The sequence below is a fragment of the Sceloporus occidentalis genome, unplaced genomic scaffold, assembly GCF_023333645.1.
Source record: "Sceloporus occidentalis isolate IW3139 unplaced genomic scaffold, rSceOcc1.0.p SCAF_5, whole genome shotgun sequence".
Classification (NCBI taxonomy): domain Eukaryota; kingdom Metazoa; phylum Chordata; class Lepidosauria; order Squamata; family Phrynosomatidae; genus Sceloporus; species Sceloporus occidentalis.
In genome coordinates this window covers 141,114,011-141,133,012 of record NW_028316985.1, presented here as the reverse complement: position 1 = coordinate 141,133,012, position 19,002 = coordinate 141,114,011, and the positions used below count along the sequence as shown (strand labels likewise).

Sequence of the window (19,002 nt, the reverse complement as noted above, 5' to 3'; positions counted from 1 at the left end):
ATATATTGTTTTGTTACCCTTTTAAGTATTTGGATAAAAACATTTTATAGTACCTTGTCTCATTAGTCTCTTTTCAAATCCACTGTTCAACAATACAAACATCTGTCAATGGATCACTATAGTGCACATTCAGATTCAATGTGATAGAGGAGATTTCTCAATCATATTTCTTCTTGAATGTGTGTAAGAGTAATTCAAGGATAAGCAACTTCCAGAGGTTGAGAAGCCACAGTGGCTGCCCCAAGGGACCTTGGCTGCCCAGCCATCATGCTCCCAATTTTTGTTTTACACAAAATGTCCTCCATGCCCTGTAGGAAGAAGGGGGCAATTCTACCATATTTCCCCCCTTTCTGGACTGTTTTAGTCCAGAATAAGTCTTTTTTAAACTGCAAACCAGAAGCTAGCTAAAAGCATCTTCTGCTCATTGAAGGACCATTATCTGTGGAGTGCTTCATGAAAAGCAACCAAATTAAAAAATGTTTCCTCTACCTGTACAGGCCTTTGTGTAACACTTTGTACAATCCCCTGCTCATGTCTCAACAGCATTTATACACTACAGTCTGTATTTTTCTTTTCCTTATTCACTGCTGTATTGGAAATACAATCCCTGAGAGACAGCATTGTGAAAAGTCTTCCATTGGTGCAGGGGTGAGCAAAATGGCACCCTCCAGATGTCGTTGGATTACAACTCTTAGGATTTTTCATCATTGGCTATGTGGGCCAGGGTTGCACTTTGCCCAACTCCTGCATTAGCAACATTCTATAAGCTCTCGAGCACTTTCTCCATCTGTTTATGGCACTTTGAATTTAGATCATGGAACTAAATATCTGTACGGCACACATGAGAAAGAGATCTAGGAGTCTAAGTAGACCGCAAGTTGAACATGAGTCAACAGTGCGATGCGGCAGCTAAAAATGCCAATAAAAGTATAGTGTCTAGATCAAGGGAAGTAATAGTGCCACTCTATTCTGCTTTGGTCAGGCCCCACCTGGAATACTGTGTCCACCACAATTCAAAAAGGATGTGGAGAAACTGGAGCGTATACAAAGGAGGGCGAATAAAATGGTGAAGGGTCTGGAAACCATGCCCTATGAGGAATGACTTAGGGAGCTGGGAATGTTTAGCCTGGAGAAGAAAAGGTTAAGAGGTGATATGATAGCCCTATTTAAATATCTGAAGGGATGTCATATTGAGGAGGGAGCAAGCTTGTTTTCCACTGCTCCAGAGAACAAGGCCGTGAACAATGGATGCAAACTGCAGGAAAAGACATTCCACCTCAACATTAGGAGGAACTTCCTGACAGTAAGGGCTGTTCGACAGTGGAACAGTGGAGTGGAGTGGAGTCTCCTTCCTTGGAGGCCTTTAAACAGAGGCTGGATGGCCATCTGTCGGATATGCTTTGATTGAGAGTTCCTGCATGGCAGGGGGATTGGACTGGATGGCTCTTCTAGTCTCTGGAAAAACTGGGAGGTGATGCCCTAAACTGAAACAAGCAAGTGAGTGGACAAAAAGTTTAGGGGGGAATAAAAACAGGAAACACAGCAAATTTATTAAAACAATGTGTAGCAATAGAATGCTGAAAAGAGATTAAAAGAAATTACAAAGCATAGAGTATATGCTATCTTAAACACAAAAAGAGGCTTGTTCTGGCCTGTGAGCCATGCCCTAACATGCACAAGGCTAGTTTTACCAGTCAGTACGGGGCTACGGAACTGCAAATCCGTATGGGATTTGCAGTTCCCTAGCCCAGTACTAACTGGTAAAACTAGCCTTGTGCATGTTAGGGCGTGGCCCTTGTAGTCTCTTCCAACTCTATGATTCTATGTTCTGATTTATAATTCATGTTTATAAATCTGTATCTAGAGGTTGTGTTCAACAGTGTATACACAACTGTCTTCTTATACAATGGGACTTTCCCATTCTTACATTCCATTGCAGCCTCTTACGCCTATACAGTCTCTCCTGAGGGTCAAGGAACCCCAAGGAAAGGCTAAAGATGTGACATGGCAAGTTGTAATGGAAGTGGAAATTATCCAAAATCAGGTAGTCTATGGGAATGGGAAATTACTTATACAAATTGTTTTTACATAATTCAGGATGAACTTCTACTACAGTGCAGCTCCATATGACAACTCAGATTGACTCAAAGTTCTCCCCCAGACTTCTTACAAACTGCAGGCAGTTCAGTAGATGAAAGGGGTGGGAATGCCTCCCCCCAGAGGCAGATATTTGAATTTTATCAGTTATCACATAGCACTGGAGACAATCCCCAGTTTTCAGTGCTTACTTTTTCTCATCCTATCAGGTTAGTACTTAAACTGAAGAAAAGGTTTTATTTTATTATGTACATGTATGATTAGAGAGAACTAGCATGGTGTACTAGTCTGAGCATTAAGATTGTGACTCTGGAGATCAGAGCTTGATCATAAAACCCACTAAATGAATTTGGGCATGTCACACACACTCAACCTCAGACGATGGCAAAGAAACTTGCCAAGAAAACCCGATGATAAGTATGCCTTAGGGTCACCATAAATCCAAAATGACTTGAAGGCACAAATCAACAAATAACTGATTAAAAACAACAAAAAAGAGGGATGTTAATGTTTCCTTTTTTGGTGATTACATTGACTTGATTCATTTTAACACTATTTATGAACACTATTTATTTAAAAGGATGATCGGTTCTATTAAATAAATAAATAAAAACTTTATTTGTATACCGCCCTTCGAAACATCAGGGCGGTTCACAGCAATAATAATAATATACAACGATACAGATTAAGAACAATACAGTTAAAAACAACAATAACACAATAAAAGAACTTGTGCCAAGTCACAAATTACTAACCGGGGGGGGGGGGGGGAGGCTCTCAGGGCAAAAAATCAGGGGTAAGCCTGCTTGAAGAAGAACGTTTTCAGCCCCTTCTTAAATTGGGCCAGGGAGGTTGCTGAACGGAGCTCAATGGGCAGCGAGTTCCAGAGGATAGGGGCCGAGGTGGAAAAGGCCCTTCTATTGGTATTAACCAATCTAGCCTCCGGAACTCTTAGCAGATGCTGCCCGGTGGATCTGAGTGTGCAGGGGGGATTGTACGGAGAGAGGCGGTCCTTTAAGTACTCTGGGCCCAAGCCATTTAGGGCTTTATAGGTTATAACCAAAACCTTGTATTGCGCCCGGTAGCGAATAGGCAGCCAATGTAGGTCTTTTAAGACCGGTGTTATATGACTGGTCCTAGGTATATTAGTGACCAGTCTTGCTGCCATATTTTGCACTAATTGCAGCTTCCGGGTATGGTACAAGGGTTGCCCCATGTAGAGCGCATTGCAGAAATCCAACCGAGAGGTTACCAGAGCGTGTACCACTGTTTCTAGGTCCCCCCGGCTCAGGTAGGGACGCAGCTGGCGTATCAGCCGAAGCTGATAACAGGTGCTCCTGACCGTCGCATCCACCTGAGATGTAAGGTGGAGCGGCGAGTCAAGGAGCACCCCCAGACTGTGTACAGAGTCCTTCATGGGAAGCGTGATCCCGTTCAGGACAGGTGGAACCACCGCCATCCCTGGGCCAGGGGAGCCTATCACAAGTACTTGCGTTTTCTCTGGATTCAAGCTGAGTCTGTTTTCCCTCATCCAGCCCATTACCGACTCCAGACAGGCCACGAGAGGAGAGATGCCATCCCCGGTCACTGCATCAGTCGGAGACATAGAGAAAATTATTTGGGTGTCATCAGCGTACTGATAACCCCGCGCCCCATGTCTCCGGATGATCTCTCCCAGCGGTTTCATGTAAATGTTAAAGAGCATGGGAGACAGAATGGCTCCTTGAGGGACCCCAGATATTAGGGGTCTCTTGTCGGAGCACACGTCTCCCAGCTGCACCATCTGGAACCTCCCAGAGAGGTAGGACCGGAACCACTGGAGCGCAGTGCCCCCGACTCCCACCTCTGCCAGGCGCTCCAGAAGGATACCATGGTCTATGGTATCGAAAGCCGCTGAGATGTCTAAGAGCACCAACAGGGACACGCTTCCCCTGTCAATGCCCAGACGGAGGTCATCGACCAAGGCGACCATGGCAGTCTCAACCCCGTAGCCTGCCCCAAAGCCGGTTTGAAATGGGTCTAGATAATCCGTTTCATCCAGGATCGATTGGAGCTGGATCGCAACCGCCCTCTCGATCACCTTACCCAAAAATGGCAACAGCGATACATTAAAGAATACGTTCAATCCAAAAGATTGGTAAACAGTCAACTGGTGGAAATGTAGCATTTGCATTACATTTGAGAATCCGATTGCTTTCATAATGACAGTAATTTCTAATGCTTCCTCATTTCTCATTTTTTATAATGTTTTAGAAGTAGTTTTCAGTTTATAAGTCTCTATAAACACAAACTATTCCTGGGTTTTTAATTTAGTTCTGCAGAGATATATTAGGTTTGTTTATAACTGTGATTCAGTATCAGAAAGCTACTGAAAATGGATTAAGTTACGATAGTTAGATGCCATGAATCTCTACTAGTAGATATTTCCATTTTACAGTTTCAACCAGTGTTAGATTTAAAATTTATGTATACCGAAGGAATCGTTGATGATTTATCTTTTTATTTTTAATATCTTTTAAAGAAAAATGAAAAAACCCACAATAATATTCCATTTTTATTAATAATTAAGCACTGTAAATCAGTATTTTGCTTTTGAAACACTGAATTATCTTAATAAATCTATTCCAAGCTTGCCTTCATAAAAACCATGTAAAATTTTTTCATTTCCATCTCCAGAATGTAGATATACAAAATATGTTGCATAAAATAGTACTGCTTATAGCAAAAGAAGTAAAAGTGGAGTGGCACTGTTACTAGCTACATGTATTCTAATGATATCTCTCACGATTCATGACAAGTAATTAGAAACTTTTCCAGATGACTGGCTATTCAAAATGAAAATGCTGATCACCTGAAACATTTTCAGCCATTCTTGAAGACCTGTTGGTGGCTGGATAGATGTAATTCGGCGCCGTTGCTGTCCTTGACCATTGGCTGCTCTCAGATCTCCAAACGTTGTTGGTGTTGCTGAACAAGGCACAAGCCCAGTAGTGCTAGAGTAGAAAAAAGGGCCGATACAGTTCTAAGAAATATTTAACTCTGGTAAATACAACATGATACTAATTACCCATTATTCAAGTAAATTGCATATTAATTTGCAGTTTCTTACTAAGTCTCATGCTTTTTATCATGTATCATTTTCCTACTATTTTATGTTTATCTTTTGGTATTTCAGTAGAAGTTATAATAAAATGATAACAAACAACAACAACAACTAAAAATCAAGATTAGTTTTGTTAGCTTTTCAAATGTATTTATTTGATATTCAAGTACCTTCCACCATTCCAGTGCACAGAAGTAATTTATTGTGGGCTTTTGTTTTGGACCCTCCCCCCACATATGGAGAAAGCCACACATGCTCAATACCCTTATTATTCAATGGGCAGTGACATTCACAAGCATGCGCTGCCACTGAATAATATGGGGTGTGGCAAGTCAGAGATGCTCCAATCCACAGGTTGCTAGTCCACTGTTGTGGCAGGCCCATTGTATTATGAGGCATATGGTGCTGTGTTCAAGAAAGGCACATCTACAATTACAAAGATATAGTTAGAAAGGTTTTTTTAAAATAAAATAAAATAACATCCAGACCACAGTGATGATTCCACTGTATCCTACTGCTCCAAGCAGAATTGCCAATTCCCCCTGCAGCCTGTGCCTTCTTGAATACTCAAGGAATCATAATTATTCTGTCACTGCACACAGAAATACACCACTGGATCTTGGTCTGGATCTCTCAGATGGTGTCAACAAAAACTGTGTCAAAACATGATTACTAAGAAATAAGCTGGTGCTATCAGCATCTCAGAGTACTCCTGAGGCTTGCAGAATTATAGGAACACTTTATTTTAAAAATGTAAGGGGGGACTGTACAGTGAGGAATGAACACGCTCAGCAGAGTTAAGGAATGTTGAGTGTCAACTGGAAAAGAATAATGGATCACTTACAGGCATGAGAAATGGGATGGCTTTACACCTTATGGCCTGGAATTCTATAGGTTAGTCTCAACTAGAATATACACACTGATTCAGATGCTGAATGGTGAACTGCCTGTACATTATAGGCAAACCCTAGTGATTCAGTGGCTCTGATCTTGTTAAGACTAACAATAGGATTCAGGTCCTAGTGTCCTTGAGGAAGTGTGGAATCTAAAATTGGAGGTAGTAGGTGATAACTCAGTGTTTTACTGTAGCTTCCATTTCTGAATTATTTATGTGCAAATGACCCTTTTCTTTCCAAATCTCAGCCTTTTGGTCTATGTGATTTCAGGCAGGATTCAGTATTTCTCTATACATGTATTTTAAAATATATTGAATTACTTTCAAATATTAATGTCTACAAACAAAAATGAATGTTACTTCCAACATTAGAAGCATTTCAACTAGTGAATGGGAAGACATTTAAGATTTAAAATAATAACTGCAACCTGTATTGTAGATTGACTGCTGCATAAAGACAGAGCAATATTGTTTGACCTTGTCTTTTAATTTTTGTACCTGTCATTGTACATTACCAAGAGAGCTTAAGTTAACAAAATGTGCAACCAGTTGCAATTTTGGTTATCAATTTGGAGTCTTTCATTTACTGAGTGTTTATACAAGATGGTCTGGCAATAAACAAATCTAGGAGATATCTGAACACTGTGGAGCAGAATAAAGCAAGCTAGCTTAGACACATTTGTTTTTATTATATACTTCACTGGACACCTAGGATTACTATAAATCTCTAATTTGTAAGTAAAATTTGCTTTAATATGATTATATATCAATTACTGATACCTTTTCCTTTATCTGTTCCACAGTTCTACTAATATGCTAAATAATATTTCAAATTACTGCAGTGTACTCCAAGCTGGTCAAAGTTTAGTGTGTGCATACCAAAGCTGTAAAGATTGAACAGTAACAGTAATTTTAAGCTCCCAGGTTCAATCCAGAGCATCTCCAGTTAGAATAATTTCAGGAAGCAGTGCTGCTAAAAAAGTAAGCCTAGTAAACAAAACTGATCTAGATGGATCAACAGGGCAGCATTTTAATGTTCAAAAGCATTGTTTTATTCGTTTTAGCCAAAATCAGGTTCATGAAAACTAATAAAATCTAAGAACATGAATAAGACATAAGAGGCCAAGTTCAATCTTTTAATTGACAGAGCTTTAAACAGAAAAAAAGGATTTCTTTATAACTGTCATAACATAATTTATCTTTAGAAATAATTCCAATTCCTTGCCATTTTTTAAAAAAAGAGAAGACATTTCAGAGTTCATTGCCATAAGATATTTATGCCAAATAAACCTCTTTGCTGAAAATTCAAATCCAAGAAATAGTGTATACATGTACATGGAACATTAAATTGCCATTATCTTCAAAAACATAGTGTTTTACAGGGGGAAAAACACAGAGACCTTTTCTTAAAAACACAGAAACACAAATTAGAGACAGATTTCTTAATCTAAGTGCAGTTGTTTGCTAATTTCTACAATAAAGCAAATACAGTATCTATATTGCTCCCCTCTCCCTTTTTTACACTTATATAGTGCTGAATCTGTCTAAGTATAATTTGTTTAAATTACTACATACAAATTCCTAATAAGATATTTGAAAGGAAATATAGACCAAATAGTAGATAAAAGATTTGTGGAAAACAATCTGTTACAGCAAGAAAGTTTTACAACGATAAATATTTTTGTATGAGGAAACGTAGAACTGTATTCAGTTGTTATGGCAACTACCAAGTAGTGAAGTTAAATTGCATGCAATTTTGATACTGAAATTCTCAATCAAAAGAAATTAAAGGGTTGCAAAATAGACAAGCCTGTCTCATGATCAATACATATATCTTTAAATTATAACTGAAGTTCTTGATGTGGAGAAGTTATTATTCAGTATGAGTCAGGAAGTACCATGCTGTCACAAGCAAGAATGTTGTTGTTCCTATATTCCAATTGCTACAGCAAACTGATTAATGTCCTATTCTGCAAGTTTTCCTTCATGCTGGTATTATTATGAAAGCCCTCTGAAAGTGGTGGGCTGGGTTCATTATACTTTTCCCCTTCAGAAGTAAAAGGCTTCTGTACCTCTTCAATAATTTTTAAACTGAAATTTCATAGGCATAAATATGCAAAAGGTGTTTGTACAGGAAGCAGAGGATGTACTGATGATGCATCTGCTGTGACATTACATTACCTTGTATATTCTGAGACTTTGCAGGGTTTCTTTCCCAGCGAGAAAGAACGGACCTCAGAGCCATGGTCCAACTTTCTCTTCATCTGTAAAATGGAACAAGGAACCAAAGAAATTTAAAAAAAAAGTTAGCATGCCATCTTAAGTTATGCCAATACTAAATAAGGTAATGATATTACACTTGTACCTCAATATCTTTTTAACAACACTACAAATAACCTAAAGTGACAATTTACTTTGCTTTTTAAATTAACAAACCAGAAATTATTCCAGTGACCTGCAACCTTTTGTGCAAGACTTTGCACCACATTCATTTGGCAGCTAGAACATTCCCTGCTGCATTATGATTTGTTTCCGCACATTTATTCACTTCCATTAGCTGTTCAGTGATTTTGTTAGACAGATTTAGCTAAACTGCATGTTCTCTGGAATGTTAGGTATGACTATTAAAAATATCAGAGTGGGACACCTAATCACTTAAAACCGCAGAGCAAAAATATTTCATGAAGAATAAAGCACACACACATACTTTTCTCTGGTCAGTTCCCTTAATTTAAAAAAATCAGAATAAAATAAGATGGCTTAAGGACAACAAGAATTTCATAGCTGGGGATAGGGGAGTAGAGTCAACCTCTGAGCACTTGGGGAAAAACATTTTTATAATGGGAGTGTGAAAAATTTGCTGAGAGAAAATGATACCAAGGAAAGGGCGCAGAATCAAACAAATGTGGTAAGAGATAGCAGTGCTTATATACAAAGTAAATTTAATTACAAATAATTAGATTACAAACTGAAAAAAGGTTAGACTGAATTTCAAAGCACATAGTACAGGAAATGCAAACTTTTGGGTTTGATAAGACATGGTGTTAGTAATTCAATAGCTATGCTAGTGAAACAATATGAAATACAATACATTTTAGTCCAGATTTAAATACCTAGCTTATGGATGATAGTGGTATTGTACTTGATGTTGTTGTTGTTGTTAACTGATTTTTCTTAATAAAATTACTGTTTATGATTATTTGTTGTATTCTAGCTGTTGGCAACTAGTAACAAAGATATGCAGCATCTCAAAACCAGGAGTTTGCTTTTTTCCTCTTCTTTCATACTGGATATTTACTATATACATACATAAACTATCTGTATGTATGATATATACTAAATACTGTGACAATCTGTAACTCCAAGGATGTACAAGAGTTTCCCCCAAATTCTGAAGTGCACATACACTAGGAAAATAAGCATTTAATTATATGATTATTCATATGTTGATGTTCATGCATTATGCTTTATTTTAAAGAATAGTCTGTTTAAATTTTGGGTTTTTTCATTTCATTTTCACAATAATGAAGATGCTCCTCTTGCTTTATTTGTGTGCCTCACACGGGACAACACACAGTATGTTACTACACAGAATGCAAAAGCCCAAAGCAAGAAACAACCTTCTCCACTGGTTACCTCTCTCTTTAAAACAAGGCTGGGAATAATGGAGACCATATTTTTATCCATGTAGAGAAGGAATGCTAGGAAAAACATATTAATTTACTGTTGTACACCATATTGCTATAATCAACTTACATCTTTAGAGGTAGGATTCATGTACTTGAGGCTTTTAACCTCTATTAAAAATTAAACTGGTTTCCCTCAGGGGGATACCATGATGTACTAACAGTAATTTTTCTGTTTCGAGCTATGAAATTGTATATTTTCCTCAATAGACAAATATTAGGAATCACAACTGGAACACTAACTCCTGAGGTAAGTATAACTATTTTCTCAAACTCCCCAGGATACATTTTAAACAACAGACTGTCTGTATACTTCCCTAAGGATTTAACCAAACTCCTGTTTTCTCAATATTTGTAGGAAACTTTTTCCATTCTTTCAGAGCCTTGGTTGTGAATATATAGAAGCTAAACACACTGTAGCAATGCCCCATTAAAATTAGTCCTTTACCATATTAAGGCATCTATTCCCATCAGAATGATCTAGTATAGGGTTCCTGCTTTTTTAAAAAAAATTCAACAATGCATATACAAATACCTAGAAATGCTTGAATCCTGGAAGAAAGTGTTTGTTTTTCTCCCCCAAATAACAGATCCTGCAGCCTATATTCTGCATTACTATTGTGAATACACTGTAACACTGAAAGATTTCATAGCATCTTTAAAATGCCTTTTTGAGATAAGCATTACATGGAAACATAAATACTTGCATCCAGGGCTATCTGGGCTAGCAGCATGAAAATAAAATATCCTAGGAGACATTAGAAATATACAGAAAGCAGCTCTGATTAAAAAATAAGCCTAAAGTGCTGAGTTGAATTTGAACAGCCAGTCCAGCCAAAGGTAAATAGCCTGCTGTTTCTTTAGCTTCTCCATACAGATTCCTAAAAGAAAAGGATTTTGCATCTCATTGAGTCTTTTCATTGTTTGCCTTTTATTCACCATATAAAATTGTAAGCATTCAGACATCCAACCAAAATGGGGTGGGGGGGGGAGAACACGGAGGGATGCTGCAGCCATCTCTGATGATACAGATTTTTCCTTCCCCATACAACACATCCACATACTTGCACTTACACAGCAAAGAAAACATCATTCAGGTTACTTACTTTGTAAAAAATCATTTTTAAAGTGCCGTAGAACCCCATGTTTTCGGTATTTTTCCCCTTCACAGATTCTGTGCCCCCGTGTGTCCGGCTGCTTGGCAGTCTCTGACAATATAAACCCTTTTCAGGTAAATATGTCACAGACTCTAATGTGGACATGCTCGGGCACGTCAGAAAAGGAAGATTAGGCAGCAGAACCAGCAACCAAACTCCACTGCGAATGAGAACGAAGCTCAGTATCAAACAGCTTCTCCTGGCACGCATGCACATATACGTATAGCTTGTCTGAGAAGAACTTGAGGGAATAATGGGAGAAAGGGGAAGATTATTGGAGGAGACTTTGCCCTGTCAAAGCCTCGACTCAACGGATTCCTCCCTTAGCAGCACAGAGATCAGATTACATCTTCCCTCATGCTGAGAATGGTGCAGTCCAAGCTTCAGCAATGCAGGCTGCACATCAATTATATGGTGCTCAGCTCCAAGGAGCCTGTGAGCACACAGCATGGGAAGGACTTCGGCAGGAAATTAAACCAGCCCTACGCCATCCCCACATTGGCCACTGGGTTTGGGAAAACATCGAATATCTAACCATCCTTTCAAGCCTGAGTAATTTATCCCTCCTCCCATTTTAAACAGACAGGAGAGTACTAGATAATTCAAAATTACTGGCTGAAGAAAACAAGATCATTTTCACTAATTACAGCTATACTGTGGCCCTCCAGCAAGCTGGCTGGACCTTTATGCCTATGCATCCAGACAGAAGCAGGAACCGCTACATAAAAATGCAGCTAATTTTAAAATAAATCCGAGATAAAAATCTCTTTGGCAAAACAGCCTTTGGGGGGGAAATGGTAATAAATTACATTGCAACGTTTAACCAAATCATGATGGAATGTGCAGCATTAGGATTCAGGCATTAATCTCCCCCTTGCAATTATTGAAGTTGCAGTTTCAGGGTAATAGACCTAGAATGGGAACTCATGGGGCCATCTAGTCTATCCCAAATTGAACAATTTACCTAAGCTGTTTGCTGATGTCTACACAGTTAACATACAAATCAGAGACTAAAAGGTTTATTTTAAATCTGTATCTGTACTATTAAAATACTACTATCTATAAATGTTTGAGTACTACTATCATGTTAGATCTTAATTTTTCTTAGGGTAGGTTCAGATGACCACATTTCTTCCACCATTAGGTGATTTTCTCCTCACTGGCCTTCTTGAATGGACTCTTAACAGTACATCCTTGAAAATGAGTCAACATTCATTCAATCAAGCAAGAAATTTACCAAACTGTGAGGAGTCAATTAGATATCTTAAATATAATACTTCTGCTTCCAATGATAGGGTGCAATATGGCATTTCTGTGGAAGTTTGGTCATATTTTTCCCAAATTGCATTCTTGCTATTAACAGTGTTCCTCCTCCCACATTTATATTATAAGATGAAACACTAACCAAAAAGAGCAAATTAATTTTTAAAATATTGCTTCTATCACCCTACTACTTAATGGCAACTTAAATGAAGTCTCCTTCAGTCATCTTTCTTCTCAAAATGGGTTCTGGGTGGTTCAAAAAATGTGCACAGTGCTATATATGAATGGTGCAGATCTATGTAAATTGCAAGATTCTCCCTAAGATACTGACTTTCAGTTGAAGGCCAAAATGTAATTTATATAAGTGTATACTTTTAATAAATGATAGTATGGAGTAAAAATCTTGCCTTAGTTTTGGTTGTTGAGCTCAAAGACAAAGCTGCCCCAAAATGAGCATAACAGAAGAAAATGTCAAAATCACATAAACTGTGCATCTGGTGACCATGTGTATGCATGTGCCTTCAAGTCACCTACTGACTTATAGTGACACCATTCACAGAGATTTCTTACAAGTGCTTAAATATTCATGTACATGCATCTGGAAGTCCTGCCACAATCAAATTTCCTAAACATTTATAAAAGCAGTATGGTTGGGGTGAGCAACATAATTGTACCAAACCATTCAGCTGCAAATGGACACTGTTATAGTATACTGGACCAATGTTTGCTGGTGGGTGGTGCCAGATTTCAAACTTCCTTCATAGAATCATAGAGTTGGAAGAGACCACAAGGGTCATCCAGTCCAACCTCCTGCCATGCAGGAACACAGAATCAAAGCACCCCTGACAGATGGCCATCCAGCCTCTGTTTAAAAACTTCCAAAGAAGACTCCACCACACTCTGAGGGAGTGTGCTTACCAATGGACAGTAGTTATATGTAAGAGTCTTATAGTTAATAATGAATTTGGCTGTGCAATCATACAGGCAGCCATAAGGCAAAGATTACATGCACCTTTAAGAAGAGTAGAATATTTAGAAAGTGGAACTGTACTTGCTAGCCCTGCCTGCTGTATAATGGGCTCATGCCCTCTATCTGTTGAGGGAAGAAGGTCTGCAACTGGGAGCTTGCCACATCTGTGGGGCCGTTTCCACTGGGGTATAACGCGGGTTACGAAGTGAATTCAGAAAGTAGCGTGCCCATTTGAACCCGATTTAAACCTAGAACGGTTCTAGATCACCCCGCATGCGTCCCCATTTGAAATTGATTCATATCTTGGTTCTTTTTATAAACCGCGTTAAAGGCGTATAACCCGCGTTAAAAAAATAGAAGGGTTGAACCTTCTATTTTTCCCTTGATTCGGGATAGGAATCTAGTTATTTAAATGGGAACGATCAGCCTCTGAAATCGGGTTAGCTGGATGGGAGGAGCGGAGCGCGATGGGCCGGCTTGGGGGAGTTGCCCTTTCTGTCCCCATCCGTCGTGGCCATCGCCATCTTTGCTTCCCTCACCCCTTTTTTCTGCTGCGGTCTTTCAATAAGAGATAAGGATTTTTTTTATTTTTATTTTATTTTAATGGTTTACAGGCGCTTAATCTCTTCAGCATCCGTGCCACTCAAGGAGAGGGTTGCTGCACAGCAATCTCGGGGGAGATAAGGAAACCCTGTGTGTGTGTGTGTGTATCAATGAACACCATTTGTAATGGAGGGGAAGAGTGCTCCCTCCCTGGGCTGTCTATAGAGCCATGAAGCGGGGATCCGTCCTGCAAAACCCATCATAGTTCCTCTGGAAGGAGCTTTCCCTAAGCAAGCAGCCTCCGCCAGCCTCTCTGGGGTCTTTTTTCAAAGGCAGCAGCCAAGCAGAAGTGCTTTGGGGAGGCAGTTTCTCTCTCCCCTCAACCATCCTTCCCCACGGATAATTGCAGGACTCCCCTTCCTTCGAAGGGAGAGACCAGAGAGGGAGGAAAAGGAAGGAAAAAAATCTGTCTTCAGAATTCACCCTGCAAGCGCAGGCTCCCAGCTGTGGGCAAAGCTACCCCTCCTTTCCCTCCTAAACACACACAGCCTCACAGAGCAGAGGAGTAACCCGAAACCTTCTGTCCTGTCCTCCCCCCAGGAGACAGAAGGGAAAAAAAATGCAAGCCTGCTCTTTGTTTGAGAAGGAAGGCTATTCTCCCTTTCCTCACATCTAATCCTCCTTCCCTTTCCCGCCACACTTTAAGTGCCTCCTCATTGGCTCTTTTATAAAAAAACCGCGAAATTTAAAAGTGACGTTTTGATGACGTTGCTTTGATTGACAGCCCCAAAATGGTGAGTGGGAACGAAATAAGGCTAAAACCGGTTTATATATACACTGTTTTATTTGAATAGGAACGCAAGCGGATCACTTAAAGCGAATTAGTTGGTAAATGAGAACGAAGAAAAAAAAGCGGGATAAGACCAGGGTTATTTTGAATCGGTTTTATTTAAAACGGTGTATTTTAAATCGTTGTAAATCACAAGTGGAAACGGCCCCTGTGTATGGTTCTGGATACTTTAGATCCCCATGTCTTACTTTACTGATGCAAAATCCAACTTCTCACCTAGCCTGGATCTCAAATTAGCAAAAATCTTAGTCCTGTTATCTTGGTTAGTATTTCTATCATTGTGCCTATCACTGCAAGAACTTTCTAGAGTGTGAAAGCACATCCTTGGTGTCCTCTAGATCAGTGTTTCATAGGTTAGCTAATGTTTGGGACTAGTAGCCCACTGCCACTGTACCAGCAACTGGCACCATCTTTGCATCCACTAACTACAACTGTATCTTTCTTCCTGGAAATTTGCTGCAGATTGGCAGGCAACAGTTCACAGACCAGCACTTGTTCATGGATCGCCATTTGAGTAACACTGCTCTACATGCACTGTCTTGCTTGGGCAAGGGATTACATTTGGAAACACTTTACCTGAAAAATTATTTACTTATAGAGGTATAACGAATCAGAGTACAGTACCTAGTACTTTACAAAACAGACCTGCATTTTTTCTCAGGGTATGACAACTACTTAAAGAAATAACGTGGCAGGCATAAAGTGGTAAAACACAACCCCCAGTTTCAAATCAAAGCATCTCTGATAAGAATGATAACAGGACCCCTTGACAAAGAGCAATTTTTTCTTGAGAGATCCAGTTGTAAATTGCATTCTGATAGTATGATGTAAGACTATGGACAATGCTTCAATTAACAGAATGTTCCCCAGGAAAAACAAATAATGCTATACACTGAAAAGCTAGTGTTGGACTATGTTGGACTATGCCAGATGAGGATTCAAATTCCCTGTCAGCCATGGAAACGCTTGGGTGACCTTGGGCAAGTCACATTCTCTCGGTCTAAGAGAAGGGCAACTGCAAATCACCTCTAAATAAATCTTATCAACAAAACCCAATGATAGGGTCACCATGCATTGCTGTCGACTTATAGGCACAAAACAACAAATACACATAACTCCTGGATGTCCAGGACAGGGCTTGTCTAGGATTCTTCTCCTTGTCATATGTGCAAGAATTTACAGTTGGCCCTTCGTATCTATGGATTCAAGCATCCACAGCTTGAATTTTTTAAAAAATATATATATAAATTCCAATAAACAAACCTTTGCCATTTTATATAAGGGACACTATTTTAGTATCTTTATTTAATGGGCCTTGAACATCCACAAATGGTCCTGGACCCAAACCCCAGTGGACACCAAGGGCCCACTATACTTCAGGCAAATCTCAAGTCTCTTTCTGTACAGTATGAACAGGAAGTTATATGTCTACTCATATGCCATTTGGAAGAACGGTATGAAAGAACCAGGCATATGATTCAGATTTTAAGGATGAACTGAATGTTATAACAAGTGTTACAATAAACATTAAAATAGTCATGGGGGAAATTAAATGTTATAATAAGCTTGAGAATGCTATCAAAAATAGCAGCCCTGCGTTAGCATCCTATGCCTCCACAATACTTCCTGACATGACCATTTTGTGTGCTCCACAATACTGGGTGACACAAGGTTGGATGAGAATAGGCTAACACAGGGAGAAGATATTTATTGCAATGTCTAGTTCTGTTTCCACCCACCATCTAAGACTTCCATCTAAGTATCTCTTCAGGCTGGTTACATAAACAGGTTCTTCTGTCCCCTTTTTCTGTGATAAAGTCTCAAACATGTGGCAGTATTTAAAGGAAGATTTAAAAATCTACCTACTTATCTGAGTTGGGTAAAATAGAACTCTCCAAATGCTTTTAGACTGCAACTCCTAGCAGCCCTAGCCACCATAGCAAATGATGAGGAATACTGGAAGTTCCAGTCCAGTTTGGTCACCTCTGTCATACATTGATATGGGGGAGAGGAAGAGATGGGGGGGGGGGGGAGAGATTTTAAAGCTATTAATGAAACTAATTTTTGTCTCCTGAATTAACTATAGAGGAAGTTTTTACCCTCATTTTACAGAGGCAAGTGAGATGCCTAGCTCAAATTACCTGTCCAAAACAATTAAAAAAACAAACACACAATTACTCTTATCCCAAAAGAATAAACCAAATAGGAATAGAAATCAAGGGGAGAGAAGTCAAACAGGAAAATTCTGTTTGCTGTTAGAGAAGACAATAAGCTCCCCCAAGCTGTTGCCTGAGTAACTGCAGATGATTTATGCTTACACAGTTCTTTCCAGTTAGTCACTGCAAACAGGTTATTAAACGTCAACAGCAGAGTTTCTCAGTAAATTATAAAGGCTAAATTACTAAGTAGTGTAACTAGGTTCCTACAATCCTGAGAGTCATCACTGTCAGCAAGACCAATTCTTTCTGAGGGAAGCACAGGACCCAAAGACCAATAACACAATGAAGAAATAAATATGTTCTAACTTTGAATCTGTGTTCACTATTTCTTCATAATTTGCATCCTATGGTAAAGTAATTGCTGCTCCTAATATTGACCAGATGGAGAAATATGAGAGCATACAACCTGTCCTAAAATTGAGCTACCGTGAAGTCTGGGTGGCTTCTTTATGAGAAGCATAGAGCAGATTATCAAATTGATATGTCAATTGACAATGTTTCAAAATGCAGGTGGCATACACACTCTTTCAAAAGTGAAGCCTAATATCTATTTAAAGTTGTCATCTCAGGTATTGGTTTAGTTTTACAAACGAAACATTGGATAAAACAGAAATCTTAATTTTAGCTTCTCTGCTATCTCCCATTAAAAAAGAAAATGTTTGATTAGGGGTAGGGTCTAACTTTCACAAAGCATGCTGGTCTTAAGTTTGCACTCACTCACACAAGTACTCCTGATAGAGAGCTTTAGATTAGCTGTATTCCATTTACTAACAATTGTTTTTCTACTGCATGCATTTTTTCCAATTAAAATTCCAAATTATAGTATAAATCATTTTATTTGGTTCTTTCTTCTGAAGCATCACGTTTATTTGCATGCTTTGTGTTAGAGAAACCTTATCAATCCTCAAACAAAAAGGAGGTCAGACTTGAGCTGATGAACAGATGGTTCTTCCTTGATTACAGGGATGGAACTTGTATGGCTTTCCAAAAGCAGATGAATTGCAATCCTCAGTATTTCTCATCAATGGCTGTACAGGCTAGGACTACTGGGAGTTACAGTCTAATAACATATAGAAGGCCACACAATTCCCAATCAACTTCTGTTTTATCCTTTGGTCCAAACAATTTTGTATGAAGCCAGAAGTAACAAATACAGGAATTAAATCACAGTATTTAATACCTATGGTAAAAGAACAATCAGATATAGGAAGTAATTTGTCACTTAAACTATCAGGTCTTAGGATAAACCAAGAACATTACTGCATCACTGATGAAGCAATGAATGCATACAAGCATACGGGTGAGTTCTAAAGCTTTATGAAACTGAAAACTCATTCCACTTTATTACTGATTCAGCTATCACAAATCACATATTTAGGATAAGTATATAAATCCTGGTTGCATGGTCACTAAAATCTACTATTTGGCCAGAAAGAATATTAAATAATCAAAAATATTACACTTTCTATTCTCAAAAGGTTCTTACCTCTGGAAATGTCAAAGAAAATATTCCAGATGGGTAGCAGAGTTAGCCTGTTGCAGCAAAAGCAATATTATTGTACTTTAAAGACTGCCAGATTTAATATGATAAAAGTGTTCACCGTGGACTCCGTGAGATGAATGGTGTTATCTTCCGTTGGTAAGTAGATGAATCTATTGCATCTTTATCTCACTTTTCTTACAAAGAGTTCAGGAAAATTTACCTTTCATTTTAGCCTCATAGCAACCCTGTAAAGTAAATTAAGTCTGGGAGTGAACAACTGGCCTAATGTTACTGAGTAATCTTTACAGAGGGGGGAAATCTATTATCATCATTATTAAATAATGCAAATGTCTGTTACAATAATGTGTAAAACTCAAAGGGGATACATGGGAAACAAAATCACCAAGCACCATGGAGAAAGGCATTAACACATTCATCAATCCAAGTTTTGCTATGTTAACACCTGCAAATTAAGTTAAATGCAAATGGCTGCAAAACAATGTTCCTCAAATAAAGCTTCAAAATACAGTTGCAGACCACCTTCCTTAGACTGATGAAGAATTTGGTGGACAGAATGAACAACACACTATCTTACTCGCAGAGGGAATTCGTAGGAGATAGATAAGAAAAGACAAATAAAGCACATGGAGAAAAGGGCAACAACTGAATGAGAGAAAGGAGGAAGTGTGTGAACTTTGGGTAAGTGGTGCAACAGAGGGACCAGGATACAAGAGGA

At 38.8% G+C, this 19,002-nt stretch overlaps 1 protein-coding gene across 6 annotated transcripts in view; it reads right to left on the bottom strand.

Annotated features, from left to right (window-relative positions):
• The window catches only part of FBXW7 (F-box and WD repeat domain containing 7), a 162,684-nt gene that overhangs the window by 35,926 nt on the left and 107,756 nt on the right, over positions 1 to 19,002 (bottom strand). For 5 of the 6 annotated variants that reach the window (XM_089525678.1, XM_089525679.1, XM_089525677.1 and 2 more), the window contains exons 3-4: positions 8,277 to 8,359; positions 4,949 to 5,090 (exon numbers count right to left, since the gene is read on the bottom strand). In XM_089525678.1, coding sequence (XP_089381804.1) covers positions 4,949 to 5,090; positions 8,277 to 8,359 — 225 coding nt within the window. Of the gene's footprint in view, positions 1 to 4,948; positions 5,091 to 8,276; positions 8,360 to 10,887; positions 11,373 to 19,002 lie in introns of those variants that run through there. The other variant, XM_089525684.1, reaches the window with a different exon arrangement.